The sequence below is a fragment of the Melopsittacus undulatus genome, chromosome 6 (genome assembly GCF_012275295.1).
Source record: "Melopsittacus undulatus isolate bMelUnd1 chromosome 6, bMelUnd1.mat.Z, whole genome shotgun sequence".
Lineage (NCBI taxonomy): Eukaryota > Metazoa > Chordata > Aves > Psittaciformes > Psittaculidae > Melopsittacus > Melopsittacus undulatus.
In genome coordinates, this window is record NC_047532.1 from 8,485,905 (window position 1) to 8,504,862 (window position 18,958).

General features: G+C 42.1%; 1 protein-coding gene across 5 annotated transcripts in view; it reads left to right on the top strand.

The window, feature by feature from the left end:
* The window catches only part of SLC44A5 (solute carrier family 44 member 5), a 94,482-nt gene that overhangs the window by 68,231 nt on the left and 7,293 nt on the right, over positions 1–18,958 (top strand). For 4 of the 5 annotated variants that reach the window (XM_034063481.1, XM_031050758.2, XM_034063482.1 and 1 more), the window contains exons 8-20: positions 833–961; positions 1,725–1,785; positions 3,371–3,494; positions 4,695–4,778; positions 7,027–7,139; positions 7,574–7,705; positions 10,089–10,188; positions 12,872–12,964; positions 13,896–13,983; positions 15,218–15,480; positions 16,733–16,827; positions 17,208–17,311; positions 18,558–18,631. In XM_034063481.1, coding sequence (XP_033919372.1) covers positions 833–961; positions 1,725–1,785; positions 3,371–3,494; positions 4,695–4,778; positions 7,027–7,139; positions 7,574–7,705; positions 10,089–10,188; positions 12,872–12,964; positions 13,896–13,983; positions 15,218–15,480; positions 16,733–16,827; positions 17,208–17,311; positions 18,558–18,631 — 1,460 coding nt within the window. Of the gene's footprint in view, positions 1–832; positions 966–1,724; positions 1,786–3,370; positions 3,495–4,694; positions 4,779–7,026; positions 7,140–7,573; positions 7,706–10,088; positions 10,189–12,871; positions 12,965–13,895; positions 13,984–15,217; positions 15,481–16,732; positions 16,828–17,207; positions 17,312–18,557; positions 18,632–18,958 lie in introns of all 5 variants that reach the window. The other variant, XM_031050760.2, reaches the window with a different exon arrangement.

Consider the following 18,958-nt stretch of genomic DNA (forward strand, 5'->3'; position numbering starts at 1 on the left):
CGCAGGAGTGTTTAGGAGCACTAAGGAGTCAGACCGGCTGTACACTTGCATTGTTCCAGAGCCCAGCAGAGCCTTCTGGGGAAATGGGACAACTGCTTCTCCATTCCATGAATCCTAACTTCTGAGTGGATGCTTCCATCAAACTGCAGTCCTTGTGTGATTTCTCACATGTATCTGGTTTATAATGGTTGTACCTCAAGTGCTGACAATTTCATTCCTGGCATGTGCACCCTTCCTGCTTTGTAACTGGGGGAGATTCATCATTAGTCAGTAGTAAAGTCACTTCTGAGTGATTGACGCAAAACCATGGAGCTGTGTTTGACTGAAGAGACTGCGTAGAAGGGTTGAAGAATTTTAGCTGCACAAGGCCTTTTCTGAGTAAAGTTCTCCTTACAAATGTGCTAGAAGGACATGAGGTGTGTGCTGTGAAAGCAGAGACTGCACCACCTCACTCAGGACACGGCTGCTGAGGGGAGCAGAGGAGGACCTGGCAGATGGTTTATTTCCTGCTGTTAAAAAACAGTTGGGTTTTTTCCCCAGCAGACTGGAAGCTCTGCAGATCCATCGGGATGTGTGAAGCTGATGGAGGTACAGGCAGTGCTCGATGTACCAGGGAAGGGGAGAGACTTTGAAAGTATTTACCAAAGAGTTTGAAAAGTGCTCACCTAGGAAATCAGGAGTGCGTTGTGTCCCTTTTCAAATGCTGCAGTAAACATTACTGAAGGCAATTCCATAAAACAGGGAACTTTTACAGGAGGCCTTTTTTCTTGCTTTTTGATTTCACTGACTTTCCTTACCTTCTCTACCCCCAGTGTGTCTTCTTTTCTTGCAGCTTTGTGTCTCAAAGTGCCCAGACAGGTTTGTGACCTACATTGATGTTCAGGCTTCCTACAGATACAAACCCGATCAGTGGAATTACTTCAAGCAGTTCTGCAAACCTGGTTTTAACAGTCCTCGCAAGGTCTGTATGTATCAGCAAGTGATGGAATACTTTTTTTTTCTTCAAGCAATGTGTAATACACATGATTTTACTGAGCTACAGCAAAGCTTTGAATTATTCTGATTTCACCATATAAGTTGTCCCATACATATGCTTTGACAGTGATTTAATCGGGGGTGAAGGTCTTGTATGCACATCAAATCCCTAGCTCTTTAAGTGATTACTGTTTCCTTAAAGAGTATCTGCAGCTACCCATGTGGTTGTGTTACTGTGGCAAGTAAGTACTCTACAGCAGTAGAGCAGAGTGTCTCAAACCAGTTCTTAAGGCTCCTGAGTTATGTATAGCTCCTCAGTAATTCAGCTAGGAAAAGAAGTCTGTCTTTCATGGAACTGATTTTGGACTCGAATGTACTGTGTTATTTCTGCCATCTCTAAATCACTTTGCAATTCAGCTATGTTAGTTGTGTTAAATTCTTACTCTTCTTTAAGATAAAAGTAAGGAGGAAGCAAGGAACGATTGCCCAGTCATTACTGCCTCCCCTACTGATCCGAAGTGAAGAGGTCTTTTCTTTTTTGTCACTAGAAAAGTAAAGAATAGTCTTTTCCCAAATCACATTGAGAGATTGATTCTCACATCATGAATGTGTCTTGCAGCTCCATCAGTCAATGCTGGGGAGGAGGCTACAGAGTCCAGTTTGGGGCATTTTTTTCAGAGTGGATGAGAAACAAAAGCCACATAGTTATATTGCTATGTATTCAATATTCCTGTTTTTCCCCTTTTTAGTCTGTTGCTCAAGTCCTACGTGATGAAGATTGTCCTTCGATGATCATTCCAAGCAGGCCTTGTGAGTGGTTCTATTTCTTGCACACATCTTAGCAGATTGTAAGTGTTCACATGAAAGCACAGCTCCAGTATGAAAAGTGTTTTGTGGCAAGATCACAAGGAGGTGTCTGTTACCTGGCAGTGGCATCCATTCAGTTTTAAACAGTTTGAAAATATGAAGATTTAGCATTATTTTTCCTAGAGAGCCATCCATGGACAGTTAGAATGTGATTGGGTCAAGCTGAGCTCTTTCTTGCTCTTGAATCATCACTGATAAGAAATGCTTTACAGTGCAAAATGTGCTTTCTAAAACGTGAGCATCCAACCCAATCACAACTGTAGGAAGGCTCATCTGGGGAGCTGTTGAAGTTCAGTTCGTACTTGAGCCCAGTTACAGCATAGCTTGCTTTTCAGTGCTGCACATAGTGCTGCCTATGCAGGAAGGCACAGGAATTAAGGGGGCAAAAAGCTGGTTTTGTCACTGTGGTCAGGAGGTGTTTCTGAGTAGACAAGCAGAGGTCTCAGAGCTCAAAAGCATCTGTTGCTGACCTAGAAGCTCCTGCAAATAAGGAACTGCTGTTTATTTTTCCATGCTTTAAATCAGAGATTGTGTAAGCCAGGAGCAGGCTGTCAAAAAGAGAAAATAATGAATGAAATGATAAAAAGTTAAAAATCTGTATGAAAAATCATATAGTCACCCAAAAGACAGAAAATCATTTGCAAAGAAGCTATTATCTTCTTTTATACTACAGCAAGAGGTGAAGATTAGAGAGGGTGGAAAAGAGACATGTTAATTAATTATTTCCTGAAAATAACTAAGGGCGTAGTTATTCGAGGCTGAATATTGAGCCCAGACATCAGTGCTTATTGGAACCTGGTACGGAAAGTGCAGAACCGTTAGCTAAAGGTGAAGTACAGCTGTGTAGGAGCTGCTCTTCCCTTTGGAATGAAAACAAGGAATTGGTGCAGCAAAGAGCAGGGCAACGTAAATGAGTATGTAAACATCTGTCCTTGTCTCTCTCTTTCATAATCTTCTCCTCCCTCTGTCTAACCAATAGTTTCTGTCTTTTATCCATTGCTTCCTTTCCAAGAATGTCTAGTGATAGTGCCTCGTGCTGGAGCTCACCAGGCATATGAGGAACTGACACTTGCTGTTATGTATTGTTTTGGGTGCTAATAACATTTGTGACCAATCATGTTGAGTCTGTCCCTGGGGGCTGGTTTGATTATTACCATGAAATTACATATTTGAGAAGCCACAGTTTTTGCAGACTGCCCAGATACTGACAGAGAGTAAGTTGTGCATATATTGCAAATTCTTAAGCTGCTAGACATACTACTGTTATTTTTCAGTAGCACCTAGAATCTCCAGCTGAGATTTGTCCCCTTAGCTGGGACAAAAAATCCCAGAGCATAAAAATCCTAATTTTGCATAGAATGGCTCTTGCAAGAGTTCTCAAAGTCATAATTCCATTACATAATCAGCTGAAAAGGAATTGATCTTGACTCTGAAATTGTTTAAATGTGTCACAAAAGAAAAGCAACAAAAGTGGAGCTCATTTGACATGAGGTGTAACATTTCTGCTTGCTTTTGGTATTTTGAATAGTTCTGAAGAGATGCTTCCCAGACTTCTCCACGAAGAATGGTGTGCTAACCGTGGCAAATCAGACTACATTCAAAGACGGAAGAGGGAAAACAAGAAATGTAACCGATCTCAGGGAAGCTGCAAAGTAGGTTTTACCCTTCTGGACTGCTTACGTGTTGGTTTCTGAGACTGTGAAATAATTTAGGAATTGAAAAACAAAGATCAGAATCTGTTGCAGCAAACATCTGAGGGTACCCAGATGAGACTTGCTGGTAGATGGTTTCTGTGCCTGAGCACTTGCAAAGTTCCAGTAGGCAAAACCAGCACTGTGGTATGCAGAAATGAGCAAGGAGCCAAAAGCCATAGTCTGCCTCAGAATGACTATCAGTTTTTAAAACATTCTACTTGGTTTTCCTATAAAAATTTAGTACTAAGGAAAGTTAAAGGAGGTTCAAATGCAGCAAGACTCAGGCCAGCCAGTAATGGCCTCAGCTCTGCCTTCCTACAACAGCCTTTCTGCTACCGTGGACTGTCCTAGTACTTTGGCATCTCACCTCATCAGCATGCTCCTGTGTTTAGCACATGTCTGAAGGTCAAAAGGCAATGTCCTGGGCTCTGATGCCAGACAGCACTTCCCTTGCAGATGAACAGCAAGCATCTCCAATCCTGGATAGCAACCAGGATGAGAGAAAACTGCTGCAGTAGCCTCTTTTTCCAGCTGCTCTCCGTCCTCAGCCTGTCTGTTTGGAGCACAGGGGTACCTTTTCTTACCTCTAGATCTGAGGCTACCACATTCTAGCAGCTTACCAGCAGTGGTAACACCCGCACCTTAAAAAGTTTCCTCCTTCTGGCATCTATGACTACATTGTTTGTTCTTTGATAAGATATTTCTTCTAATGTTAGGAGAACATATATGGGCAAGCACTTTGCAGGCTAGGAAAACAACTCCAAGAAGTCCTCCTTTTGCTTCACTGAGCTGTTTTTCGCTTCTCTGCTATTAGCAGTTCTGGAGTGACAACTGTTTGGCTCCTGGTCCACTGCAGATCTGAATAGTGTACACTTGTGACATAATGGTCAGTTCTATCTGATGACAGTGAGTACTCACAAAGCTTTTTTAATAAGGCTTTTTCAGGAGCCTTTCAGGAGTATAGACATTTTTACAGTTGTTTTGATTTGGGGTAATGGTGGTTGATGTCGGCTTGGTTATGGAACTGGAGCTAGAGGATAGTAATATACTCACCACTAGCAAAGATACTTCAAATTCCTTCACTGTGCCTATTTGTTGTTTAACTATATTTTGCTTTTCTATCTAAAGCAACCTTTTCTCTGGTTTGTCTTTTCTCAGTGGCATCAATAATGTCCTGGATGCAAGATCAATTGGAGTAAAAATTTTTGAAGACTATGCCATTTCTTGGTACTGGATTTTAATGTAAGATTCTAATGGGTATTTTTATGGTTTTCCAAACTCACTTTGGAGTGTGTAGGGAATTGAAAAATAGATCACGCATGTGTTTATTACCAAACCTAGTTTTAAACTCTGCCATAATGTTGTTATGGTTCTGTACATGAAGTAAGGATAGCACAGCATACATGCATACTGTATGGTCTGGAGTAGCTTTTTAATATCCTACCAGGCAGAAACCCAAGAGGTGCTGTCTTCTGTTGCAGGACCCATCAGTGTGGAAATTCCAAAACTAAAAAATCTTAATTAAGAGTCTTTTAAACCAATTACAGTTGCTAAATGTCTTTAGTATCTATATAAAACACATCCAAATTTCTAAATTGATACTAGCAATCTGTAGTTAAATTCATTATAATACATAAATCCAGTCTAACTCCATAAATCCAGTGCAGCAGGCAAAGCAGCTTAAAGAACAAAAAATACCGAGCAGAGTTAGCTTTATCTTGCAACTATTACTCAGTAATCAGCGATTAGTAAAAATGCAGCACCGAAACAAAAGAAGTAGCTATTTTGCTGAAGCAAACACCTAAGTGTGTGTGCATAAATGGCCATTCTCTCTAGATCTGTTACTGAAATCAGGCTTATAGTGCAGATTCTCTCAAAGGAGATACCGCTCAACAGATGGGCTGAAGAGAGAATTGACCATTTTCTGAACAGAATTTCTCAATGAGGCCAGTTTCCACATTTCAAACAGGATACTTTTATAAGGAGTTGTGGTTACTTTTAAAGTAATTTGATAGAATTTTCTTCACGCTTTTCACCAAATGAGACCATGTGTCAAATTATTGCTGGGCAAACATATTAAAGTGCCAGAGTTTGGGTGATGACAGTAAAGGCCTGATGGTGAAAGGAGGTGGGATTAAAAATCAAGTATGGAATTGCTCTGTTCTTTTTATTGTACTCTCAAAGAACTGCTGCTTTCAAGGCTCAGTTTAAGGGAACCACTTTGTTAAGGACAGTTGTTACTAGGTATTTGTTCAGTTTTGATGTTTCTAGGATTTGTGTAGATCTGAAGCTAACTGTAGATAAAGGTAACTTAAGTGCTTTAAAGAACGGAGTCAGGAACTCTAAAAAGACAGCTTTTTTTTTGTTTGTTTGTTTTTTGAGGAATAAGTTCTGAATTCAAACAAGCCATTCAAAAAGGGAAAACACATCATGCTGGGAAGCATTTAAAGGCCAGTTCACAAACGTTTAACTAAATAAATGGATGTTCTTTCTCTTGTCCCTTTGCCCATCTGGCTTAGTTTGCCCAAAACATCCGGTTTTGATTGTTTGTGATCAGGCTGACCAGTTCTTTATCTTCAGTCACTGGCTAAATAAACTGGGAACATTCAGAAGAGAGGTTCCTGACCACAGGCAAGGAAAGGGTTTCATTTCTTTTGAGTCTGTTCTAATACAAAATTCTGATTCTAGAGAATCAAAATTCTGTTTCTAGAGAAATGAAATGTTCTGGGAAGTGTCTGAGCTGGATCTTTGTTGGATGGAACCATTGTTCACACTGCTTTATTTGCATTGCTTTAGAAGGCCTTTCTGAGTAAAAAGGCCTTTGGCAGTAATTTTTTCCTTTCTGACTTGCTTTCTGGGAATGAAATGAAAGCAAATGTTTCCTTACCACAGACTTGATAAAGACACAGTAGATGTCTTTCCTAGGGGTCCCACTGATGGCTGTTAACCGTTTCTTTTTATGCATCAGTATGCCCTGATCATTTTCTTCTCCAATGGGTAGAAAGAGTCACTGTTTTTCCTCCTAAAATGAATTCTTTTTTTCTAGGAAAGCACCTCAAATATTTATTTCCTAATATTGTTTCTTTGCAAGCAGGGATTTTAAATGGAGAACATAAAGCAGCAACCTACACACACACAGGTATTTTTCCAGCTTAACTTTCTGTACTGTAGACTAAGCCATGGCCTGGAAAAGGCAGTGAGTTGGTCAGCCAGTGTACATGACCAAACCAGACCTGCACTGGTCCCATTCAGACTCCCTGAGAACTTAGTGTGTGCAGACATTTCTGGCTGTGTCCTGTGAGACCATCATATATAATCTGTTTCTAACAGCAGAGAGCCATGAGGAAATATTTCATAAGAAAGATCTTGAAATACATTTTTACAAACCATTCTCCTACATGAGATGGACTGACCCTCATTTGGAATAAGAGGCATGCAAGAAAGAGTCTCAGTCTTGTTTTCCCTGTGTTTCTGTTTCTTGTCTTTCTAGTGGGCTGTTCATTGCAATGGTTGTGAGTCTGCTCTTCCTTGTGTTATTGAGATTCACAGCTGGGGTTCTCTTCTGGATTTTCATCTTTGGCGTGATTGGAATTATAGGTTATGGTAGGTGTAATCCTCCACCCTCTGAGGCTATTTAATTTTTCTTATTGCTTAATTTTGGGCAAGGAAAGTAAGTGATTAACATCACTTAAAGGGTATAGTTGGGAAAACTAGTGCCTAGGTTTAAACACAGTTAAGTGAGAAGGGCTTAAATGACAGTGAAATTTAGTAAGAATCCAGCTGTGCTGATACTTAGCACCAGATGTAGCAACCTCAACTATCTAATCGCAGTGTGCTTAGTCCACATTCACTTGTACTCATCTTTCTTTTCTATAGATGTGATGTTATAGCTGACTAGTCTCGCAGTAATGCGTGTTTGGGTTTTGCTTATCTGATGTGCTAAGGAGAAAAACATTTCACTTGTCAAAGATTTAGAGCAACCCCAACCTTGTCTTTGCACTCTTCAGAAACACTTATTTGATACTGTTTTCTAACAGGCATCTGGCATTGTTACTGGGAGTATGACCATCTTAAAGGAATACCTGGGTCTGACCTCACTGTTTATGACATTGGATTCCAGACAGACTTCAGAGTGTACCTGCAGCTGAGGCAAACATGGTTAGCATTTAGTAAGTGCCCTTTAAACTTGGTATCTGTTAATGAATGTTCAGGAGATTCAGTCACTGTTTCGCTGCAGTTTCTGCCATGTTAAATCTCGTCCTCTATGTATGTTGCTCATAGAAGTAAGCAGAATTCTCTTTCTTTGTACAGTACAAAAATCTGCTTTTTCTGCAAGGCTACTAGTGTATTTGTAAGGGATCATAATGCAATCACACTAGTGATGATAGTGAAAAACACTTGTGTTACTAGCATTCTACTTGCTCTGTGTTCATCCTTCACAATGGGGAGGCAGAAGGCAATAACTAAGTCCTGATGAAGATAAGGAGAGGCATCTTTCTCTCTCAGTCTGTTTATGCTCCCTCCCTGTGAGGCCCAGAACTGAGATGAAAAACTCTGTGCATCTTTTGTAGACCTGTTTACATTTAGGTCACTGAATTTTCTTGGAGGCTGACCTGAGGCTGTGGAACTAATGTGACTTCACTAATGTCATCACTTGTGGTTTTCAAAAGTGCTTCACTGCTTTCTCTTACAAGGGCAGTATATTTAAAACAACCCGACTGGAACAAGACAGCCTGCAGAGTATGCATCCCTCCCAAAGGGAAGGAGGGACACAAAAGAGAGCAAATACCTGTCAAATACTACTTGCACTGCTGTTACTGCTCTATTAGCAGGCACACAGGCACTAACTGATGATGAACATCACATAACCTAAAACACTGTGTCTACTAATTGGTAGCTAAATTAACAGAGCAGTAGTTTACTGCTTCAATCTCCCTTCTCTGCTTTGTGTCTTCATGTAATTGTGTTGGATCATTTTGCTCACAAGCATCTTCTACATATTGTTGAGGCAGAGCTTTTTAGCATGCTGGCTGTAGAGAATATTAGGATTTTATTAAGTCTTTCCTTGTAATTCCCCTGCCTGATTCTTAGCAGCCAATGTACAGTTTATCCAGAGGTCAGTGTCACTTTCAGATGAGTCAGTTGAGGTACTCAGGAATGAAATTACTTTTCCAAAGTCACCCAGCAAATCAGTTAAATGTCCTTGAAGAAATCGTAGGCTCTCTTAGTCCTAGTCTAGACCTCATCACGGACTGACATTGCTTTCCTTTTTCACAATGCCTGGGACAAGCTACATTAACTTGACAGAGCTGAACGGGATTGAGACCAGCTTCAAAGGAACCTGCCTATGTATTCCTTCATTGAGAACCATACCAGAAATAGGTGCTGAAATGTGTGTAACAAAAATTTTGTTCTGAAGAAAGTCAGTGGCTCTGAGCACCACAGAGGTCACTTGCCACATGCAGTTCTGATGGCTGGGGGTGCTGATAGTACTTGGGATTGCAATTGAACATCATCCCTGACTATCTGGGTTTGGATTCTGAGGCTGTGTCAGATCTGTGGGACCTGAAGCCAATTCCTCTGTCCCTGTGCAAACCTCCAGACACCCCATGGCTGAGGGAAACCATCCCTTTGTCTTCCTCTGCCTCTGCAAAACTTCTTGGTTTCAGCTGAAGGAGACAAGGGCCTGGTGTGTGTAAGCATCCACCACTGCTGGGCTGGTTTAAATGGTGTCTAACCCTCTGAGGCACACAGAATTAAGGGATGTGTCTCAGGGTCAGAGGAGGTGTGCTTCAGGCATTTAAGACTCTGCCTTCTGGAGGTGGAGTCCAGAGAATTCTTCTACTTCCTATTGCAACAGTAGGATTTGAACTGGTGCCAGTCGAAGTCAGAGAGAAGCTGACTCCTTAAACAAGATCTGGGTTCTGAATCAAACACTGCTCACAACTAAGAGAGGAAGTGTTCCGGGACATGGTGCTCTCAGCTCTCTAACCTTAGAGCAAGTTTGTGTGATTTCAGCAGCACAAGGGGAAGGTGAAAATCATTTGTCTAAAACTGTACTGTCTTAGCCTCTTTGGGTTTTTTTGACTCGAATGAGGGGAAAGGAGCTCATGCCAAGCTAATGCTCAGGCAAGTCTATTGATTTAAGTGCATCTACATGTTACAGGAGAGTGTGTCTCAGAAAACTGCACTCCTCAGGAAAAAGCTGACTCTGCATCTCCTTTTTCTTTATTGTATCGAAATACTACAGATGAGCAGCATTAGAGTATAAACATGCAAACTCTTTGTTATAAAAAGCAGCATTTGTAAAGGGTGAACTGTCAGGGTCCTGCCCATTCTGACAAACTCTGGGCATGTACAGTATCCTCCCACAAAGCTGTGAAATGGGATTGAAGATTGGCAGCTGCAGTGAGAGAAGGAAAGAGCTGCTCTAGCAGGGAATTCTAGCGAGCTCATGAGCAATAGTGCAAAACACAAGGGGGGGGGCAGGTGAACTACAGAGGCAGCCTATTGGTTCAGTTCTTGATAAATCTAACTTTTGTTTGCTTCCAGTGATACTACTTTGTGGTGTTGAGGTCATAATCATACTGATGCTGATCTTCCTAAGGAATCGGATCCGGATCGCTATTGCACTCTTGAAGGAAGGCAGTAGGTACGTTTGCCTGAGTTTTGGGAATATATTTTGAATTTTATTAAATGATCTCTGGAGTCTACTCTTCTTGAACTTCGTCTTGCACTACCAAGGGCAGGAATTTGGGGTTGAAGTACAACATTGGATTTGTCCAGCCATACAGATAGTGTAAAGAAAGCCAGTTATTTGTCACTGAGATTGTGCTTATAAGAGCTTTCTCTTTTGCAGTCAGACATTTCTTATCTCCCAGCTCCCTGCCTGAAGCATACCTACACTGTTAGCGGCACCATGAATCCTCGGTGCAAGGAGGTGTGTGCCAAGTGTGGGACACTGTTAATAGGAGCCTAAGACCTATACCTGCCACCTTTGCTCTGTCATTGGATGGTCTCCAGAGAGACTTATGCTAGTGGTAGAGGAGTGGTGTTGTTTTGGCTGGGGCTTTTAATTCAGGAAAGACTGGATCCTTATGGCTCCAATCAACCTTTTGTCTGGACATGCATAAATCTGCAGAGAGAAAAGGAGAATTCCATGACCAGATAATTGTAATGTTGTGTAGTCCAAAGCTTTTCTTTTCATCTCTAAGTACAGAGGAAAGCAGAGCAGGATGTGAGAGTTCTGAAATCTGGATAGGCTTTATTCACAGTGGTTCCTGGTTTATCCAGTGCCAACTCTTAGTTCTGGTTTGCGTTTGGTTTGGGTTTGTTTTAACAGGAATATAAGAAAGGAGAAACGGACTTACCACACCCTTGGATTTCATTGCAAATAGGCTAAGGTCTCATAGGCCTGAGAAGTAGGGCTCTGTTAGAGCACATGGAGTTAGCTCTGAGTTTATCTGTGTGCACTTGCTTGTAGTTTCCTGCCCTCTCTGTTGATGTTATGGTTCTCAGGAGTCAGGGTTTTGGACTTTTGTAATGGGATTGAGAAATACTGAAGTTCTGCATTCAGCCAGGTACCTGTTTCCTGTCTTCTGCTACTGTGCAATTAAAGCATAGCAATTAATTTTGGCAGCACTGAATTATCCTCTTTAGTTCCTGTTCATGACAATCCAGGAACACTTTTAACTCTCTGCAACACTTTTGTCCACAGCCTTGACAGGTAGAAGGATTTCACGAAGTTCATAAACTTCCTGCTGGGAAGTGGTAACATTCTGTAGTTCTTCAGCAGCATGGAAAGGTCACTTGAGGGTGATGGTTTTACTCTCATGCGTAGCGTATGAGGTGAAGCTCTGTGTGCAATTCCTGTAAACCTAACAGCCCACGCCCTGTATTCGAGAAGATGCAAACCAAGCTGCTAACGACTGGAAATCAAATTCCATTTTTCAATACCTTTTAACTACTCTGTCAAAAATACTGCAATTGTCTTGATATCCATAGGTGCAAACAGTTAACTGTTTGTTACTCTGTCCATGCTGTTAGTGGAAACCAAGAGGCCTTCTATGAGCTGCTGCACACTGCTACTATGTAGTGTAGTGACTGTTCCTCCTGTGTGCCTCTTACTGGACTTATGCATCTCTAGACTAAAACAGAAATCGATGTATTGCTCTTCAGGTCCTGATTGCACACGGAAGTTCCCTTGCACTCCCCCAACACTTACTAGTTTAGCAGCAGGAATTGGGTGATTTTGTCTGCTTTTACATTTTGGAAACTCCCTCCTGCCAAACACATAGCATCAGAAATGCCACAAATTAATCCTGTAGGAAATGCTAAGAGACAAAAAGGCTTGTGATAAGCTTACAGGGTCACTGAAAAGACAATTTAGAGTAACAGGAAGAGGTAGATGGCCAGAATGCGAAGAGAACCAACCTGTAATCTTGAGTGAACAAAACCCTGCTCTCTGCAATCCCATCCCATGAGATAACCCAGCTGGAGGCACTCACATCTGAGGTCACTGTGGCTGGTTTACTCAACAGGGCTGTATCCACTCACTCACAGAGGGGAGTCCTTGGAGGAGTAGGAGCTGACATGCTCAAGTTCCTTCTCAGTAATTGCATTCTAACAAGAACTATTAGCAGAATGTCAGCCTCTAGAACATCAGCCTTGATGTTAAAAGGAGCTCTCTAAGCTGCCAACAGTGAAAGGCCATTCTTCTTTCTGCTTGCCAGCAGCCAAAGGTGAGCACCATTCATTTAGGGCACATGCAAGGGAAGTCCCATAGTCACAGGAAGGTGTTAGCATGCCCTGGCATTACAAAGACAAACTGAATGTCCCTGCCCCAAAATAGTTAGTACTTAAGGCAGAAAAGGGGCTAGGAACAGAGTCCTCAAATGCAAAGTAGCAAGAGGTAATTTCAGGTGTGTAGGAGCTGAGGGAAGAGCATATGAACTGAGCAGAGTGGGACAAGGAAATAAAAGGTGTTTATTATACTGCAGCAAGAAGATGTGATTGAAATGGGTTTGTGGCCTTGGAGAGCTGGATCTGTGAAGCAGTTATGGAGAAGGAGGAAGTAGAAGACAGGCTGGAACATGGCAAATTTCTAATGTTGATTGTAGTGCTGGTGATCAAAGTGGAGTGGTAGAAATGACAAAGTAAAGATGTAAAGACATCTGAAGAAAGAACCCACAGTATTCTGAGATCCCAGCTCTAGATTATGCTACCATTATGAATGAGTAGCTCAAAGTAAAAAGGATGATGCTAGAAGGGGACTGATAAAAAGCTTGTTTCTTAAACTGCAGTAGCTTACTGACGTGTTTTGTTTCTTTCACCAGGGCTATTGGCTACATAATGTCTACGTTGTTCTATCCAATTGTCACCTTCATACTCATTGCAATTTGTATTTCCTACTGGGCTGTGACAGCTGTGTATCCTTCTGTCTGTGTACCTCTCTGGAAGAACAGTCTTCTGGTCTACAAGTCCAGATAATTCTCTGCTATTTCACCTTGGCCAAACCAGCATTAAAAGGGCTATTTGGTCAGTAGGCACTTTCTGCACTGATACACTCTTCCTCACTGGGCATTTGTGTGTGATGTACCAACTGGACAGTGAACTCAATGTCATTAGGAAGAGCTGGACTAAACCCATGCCAAGGCAGAGGATCATACAAGATCTTTTATACTACATAAGGTTGGCTTCAAGGGGTGAAAAAGGAACCTCAGCAAAGAGTGACTATGCCCTTTCTTGGCTATATGCTCTAGGGACCTGATGTTAATGGTCACTTAGTTAGATTGGGTGGGCTCCACATGTTCTGTACAGAATAATGTAGGAAAAGAGTGAAAGAACACAGAGTGCACCGAGTCCTCTCAATTGCCTGACAGCAGCCACTGTCTGTTCCTGGAAAGGCAAGGCTTTGGTAAGGTGTCAGAAAGGATACAGTCACGTTTTGCAAACAAATAGTTCTTTCTCATGCAAAGAGGGTCAGTTACTGATGTACAGGACAGTGTTGATTTATCCTTATGCTTTGTGCCTACTGCCACCAAAATCCAAGCTCTCAAAAAACTGCATAATGTGCCTTGTCAGAGGTGGATGTGCAGGAGAGGCTGAGTCAGCTTTCAAGGTTATTCCCCTTGCCCACTCTGGCCATGGCATACAGCTCTGGGATGAAGTCTGCCATAGTTCTGTAAGTAATTAAAGTATTCAGTCTTGTCTGTGGCCCTTCGTATACATCTCTGCATAGCAAGAACGGTTTTTCTGTTACTGGCACAAGTATTTTAGAGCTCACGGTTACCCACTGCACACTCCTGAGTTGCTCAAAGCCCACAGCTCTGTGATTCCTCCTTAAAATACCTCATTCAGTTTTCTGGCTACATCAGGAGAACCTGTGTATAAAGTAATGGCTAATCAAACACTGTGCAAGTATGCAAACCTGACTTGTGACCCAGAGGTAGGTGTTACAAATACTTACCTGTAGTGAGAGCTATAGTAATTGTATTTCTTAATCACTATTAAATGCAGTGTGAGAAAATGTGCCTATCTTAACTAATGATTCCTCGTGTTAAATCTGAAAATAGTGCTTTGTGTTCAGCTAAGACTCCTTTGTCCAAAGCAATTTAGAAATACAGAGCAGTTTTTTTGCTGCAGTGTCCTGTGAGCAGGTGAGTATCAATCAGTCTCATTTACTGGGTGAGAAAGGAGGATGCAGAAATACAGGTTTATTTGGAAAAGCATTCCTGAATTCACAAGGATTTCTGTTTTTGTGGTTCTCAAAAGGCGATGGAAGAATTTGAAAGCTGTGCTTCAAATTTGCCCAAAGACCAGCCAGGTTTCAAAGCAGAGGCTTGGCTGCTTTTGGCACAGTGATGGCCTTTATGAAGCTCCAGAAATACTTGTCTTTTGACTTGAGTGTGGGGTTGAATTGAAGTGTTTCTTGAAAGCTAGAAATACTTATCAAATGTTTTGTCAGGTTTATTTTCAGGTGTTTAAATGTCAATGTGCTGCTGTGCTTAGGTACATCCCAGACAGTTCCCCACCATCCTGCTACCCGAACACTAAAGAAGAAAGGGATTAGGAGTTGGCTGGTTTTATTTAACACCCAAACTGAGCAAATACATGAATTGAACAACAGAACTAAGGAAGAGTAATTTGATGTAAAGACTACCCCTGTTTTAATACCATGAGATAGGTAAGGGTATGCTTACCTATGTCTTACCTTACAGAAGGTAAGCTCTGGCACTTCTGCAGCTTGTACAGGATGGCATAGCTCAGTTGATTTCAGTTCAGTCATGGTGATTTACACAAGCATCATACTTGCCCTCCGATTTTCAAATATTCTTTTTTTCCTTGCTATAACTTTTTATGTGAGCAGCTTTTCTTTAATGAAACTGAAGCATTTGTGTATCTTTAAAGTATATTTCTGACATTCAAATTCTGTATCTCTAGGTTTCAGGGTTAGGAAAAACAGCCCTGTTTGCCAACTGTACAGTTTAAACACCTGCATAAACATTGATATAAATCCTTATGTATGTAAACAGGTTGCATAGTACTGGTGTGTAGTGTTCAATGATCTAATGAGACATCAAGCAGGATTATGTGATTTGTCTTAAGTTGTGAAATTTCAGAGCCTGTGAATACAGAATTCAGTGCTTATCACTGTGTTGTTTATTTTTCTTCCTGTACAGACTTTTAACACAACCAATGTCACTAAATTGTGTCCAGGTGCTCAGTGTACTTTTGCTTTTTATGGAGGAGAAAGCCTGTACCATAAGTACATCTTCATCTTACAGTTAGCCAATGCCTTTGTCTTTCTCTGGCTGGTGAACTTTGCAATTGCATTGGGTCAGTGTACCCTTGCTGGTGCCTTTGCCTCCTATTACTGGGCCTCTCGAAAACCAGCTGATATCCCACTATGGCCACTCTTCTCTTCATTTGGACGAGCAATACGGTAAGACTGTGGGGCTGGATGTGAGCCCTCTCACATATCCAACAAGTGTACATTTTACATGTAGGGAAGCCAGACTTGGAATATCAAAGGAAAATGATGAGTGAACACTGTGCTTTTCTCTCAGTGGGCAGCCACGTCGCACCCAACCACTCGCTACCTCCACACAGTGAGACAGGGGAGAGAATCAGAAAGGTGAGAGTGTGAGAGTGCATGGGCTGAGATATGGAGCATTCAATAGGTAAAGCAGAGCTGTGTGAACAAGCAAAGCACAATACAAAATCCATTCACCACTTTGTACTGGCAGGCAGGTGTTCGGCCATCCCCAGGGCAGCACAGCTCCATCACGTGTACCAGTGACTTAGAGGACAAGCACCATCACTCCAAATGTGTGTGTCCCCCTGCTTCCTTCTTCTTCCCCCAGCTGTTACTGTTGAACACACCATATGGTGTGGGATATCCCTTTGGTCAGATGGGGTTAGCTGTCCTGGCTGTGTCATAGAATCGTATAGAATCACTGAATCATGAAATGGTTTGGGTTGGAAGGGACTTTAAAGCTCATCCAGTTCCAACCCCCTGCCATGGGCAGGGACGCTTTCCACTAGAGCAGGTTGCTCCAAGCTGGCCTTGGGACACTGCCAGGGATGGGACATGGCAGGGGTGAGTTTGTCCCCTCCAAACTCCTCGTGCACCCCCAGTGTGCTTGCTGGGGTGAGGAGCAGGAAAGGCCTTGATGCTGTGTAAGCACTGCTCTGCAGTGGCTAAAACATCCCTTTGTTATCGACACTTGTTTTCATCACAAGTTCAAAACATAGTATTGTACAAGCTACTACAAAGAATTCTAACTCTCTTCCATCCAAACCCAGTCAGAAAAATGTAGTTGTTAGAGGGAGGCTGAATCCTATAGCCCAACAGCAGCAAGGCTGCTGCAGCTCCATGCCCCCAGCTCCAGCCAAGTACAAGGCTGAGCAGGTATTCCCAGTAGGCACACACACCCAAATATATGTATGCAACACATGTATACACAGCTGGCCACACAGACAGACACAGCATTCAAACACCAAAAGCACCAATGGCTTCATCCTGTTCCTCTCTCTTGTGGATCGAGGTAATGGTCCATTAGTACGTGTAATTCCTACTAATGGGCCTTCCTCCAGTTATAATTTTATTTCTGTGTATACACACACATACACATACATGTATAACTGTAAATATGTACATATGTGCAATATAACAGTAATTTATTTTGTTTTAGATACCATACAGGTTCGCTGGCATTTGGAGCCTTAATTCTTGCAATTGTCCAGCTTATTAGAGTAATACTGGAGTACTTGGATCACAAACTGAAAGGTGAGATTTATGAATCTACCCTAGCTTATCAAGGCCTCCTCTGGTAAATCCCTTCCTTCCTCTCCCAAGATGTTTTTTATCAGTGAAAAGAGAGCTTTAGCTGTTGTAGGTGCATTTGAAGCCAGTGAATTTATACTGATTTACTCAAATTGAGGCTGTGTCCTTGGGAACCTAATGCAAAGTTTGTGTGGGGGATGTGGATCTGCTCTAATTGAAAGCTACTGAGCTAAATTTGATCGAGGAAAAGACTTCGTACCTAGAAGAAAAGAAGTAATGTTTCTGCTTTTGTCATAGTGTAAGATTTTCTTACAAATACCTTTCCATGTTCTGAGAAAGACACTTCAGGAGCTCTGTGTATGATGTACTCTCCTCTTTTCCAGGTACACAGAACTCCTTCACTAGATTTCTACTCTGCTGCCTCAAATGCTGTTTCTGGTGTTTGGAAAAATTCTTAAAATTTATAAACAGAAATGCCTACATCATGGTATGTGCTGTCTCTGCAGGTGGTCTCCCCTGTCTGGGGCACTAAAATACCCTAGCCACTCCTAATGGCTCAGCAGCCAGCAGTACTAGAATCTGCTGGAAAAGTAATGGGATTTATAAGAGTTGTCAGGAACACATATGGTTCTACCATGGAAAAGATTTTTTGTTTTCCCTGAGTCTGAACTCAACTTCTTTTCATGCCTGTCCTTGTCCATCACCCTCACCCCCCAAAGTAGGTGGGAGGAGATGGCATAACTGGTTAACTCCCCATCTGAGTCAGCAATTGAAATCCTGATTTCAACAGGAATATGAGCTTGTTTCATATGGCATGTTGATGACACTTCTGTTTGGAGGCAGTGCTTGTATAAGGCATGTGGTATCTGTACTTCCTCCTGGAAGCTAAAAGCACAAATTTTACCAGCAGCAGTAGTGCTATTTCTCTAAATAACCCTTCTTAACTTCCAGAAGAGAACTTCCAGATTTTCATCTAAATAAACATACACAGATGTCAGCCTAGGATGCTCTGACTGGAAGCAATTTCATTGTTTGAACGATACAGTCCTGGCTTGTTATCTCAAAAGAGGTGGCTGGAATGGGTCCATTATAACCCATGTTCATGCAATTGGTGTTAGAAATTAATGCCATCTGGAAGAGGAAGTATTCTTGTTGACTGTCTTGTTTACAGTTGGTAAACTGAATGCACTGAGAGCTGTTCTAGTATATCCTACCCTGGCAGATGCTATTCCAGGAAGAAGAAAAGGTTTTGTTCTTGAATAACTTTAGCTTCTTTACTTTATGCTGATGTAAATCCACATTGATACTGGTATTGCTGATTCTTATTAAGTGAGAGCAGCGTCAGTTCCAAGGAGAGACATACAGGGGTCAACTCACTTCTGCTCTACAAGTGCCTGTTCTTTCCACTGGTTATAAATCTAGTGCAGGTAGCAAGCGATGTGGGAATCCCTCAGCAAGTACCTCATTTGCTCAACTTGGCAAACTCAGTACTGTGTCTGCTGCCTGCCAGATCACTGGGGTGGCATGCTCATTATCAGGTCATTTGAAGGGGAAAGATGGATAATACTCTGTCCCAGCCTGGTGGGAACATTGAGAGGTAGCGGGTGACCGGGGGAAGTGCTTTATGTTCACCTGAGTCCCAGTGCATGTACCAGAACCGTGCTCTGGAAGATGGTGGCACACAAGGGGGGATCCTTATTATCTGAATACTGAACAGCTACTGCTTTTTGCAGATTGCCATCTATGGTAAAAACTTCTGCACCTCGGCGAAGGAAGCGTTCTTTCTGCTCATGCGGAATGTGGTGAGGTAAGGGGCACCCTCCAGGACTTGGAATGTTAGGATTTCCTGCGGTCACACTCTGAAGACAGACTTCTGTCCTCTCCCATTATTGGAAGATGCTTCTGTCCTCAGACATGGCCAGCAGGCTCTCCAGCACAGCAACCTGTGCAGAGCTGATGGAATCCAACAGTTTTGTTGTGATTCGCTCTTTCAAGTTCGTAAGCATCCAGTATAGATTCCTCCAAGGAACCAATGGGGCCCTTGATAGGAGACCTGCAGATATACAGGAATGGAGTGCTCACCATCTGCCATATGTGTGTTTCTTGAGCTTTGGCCCACTCACTGTCTGTGAAA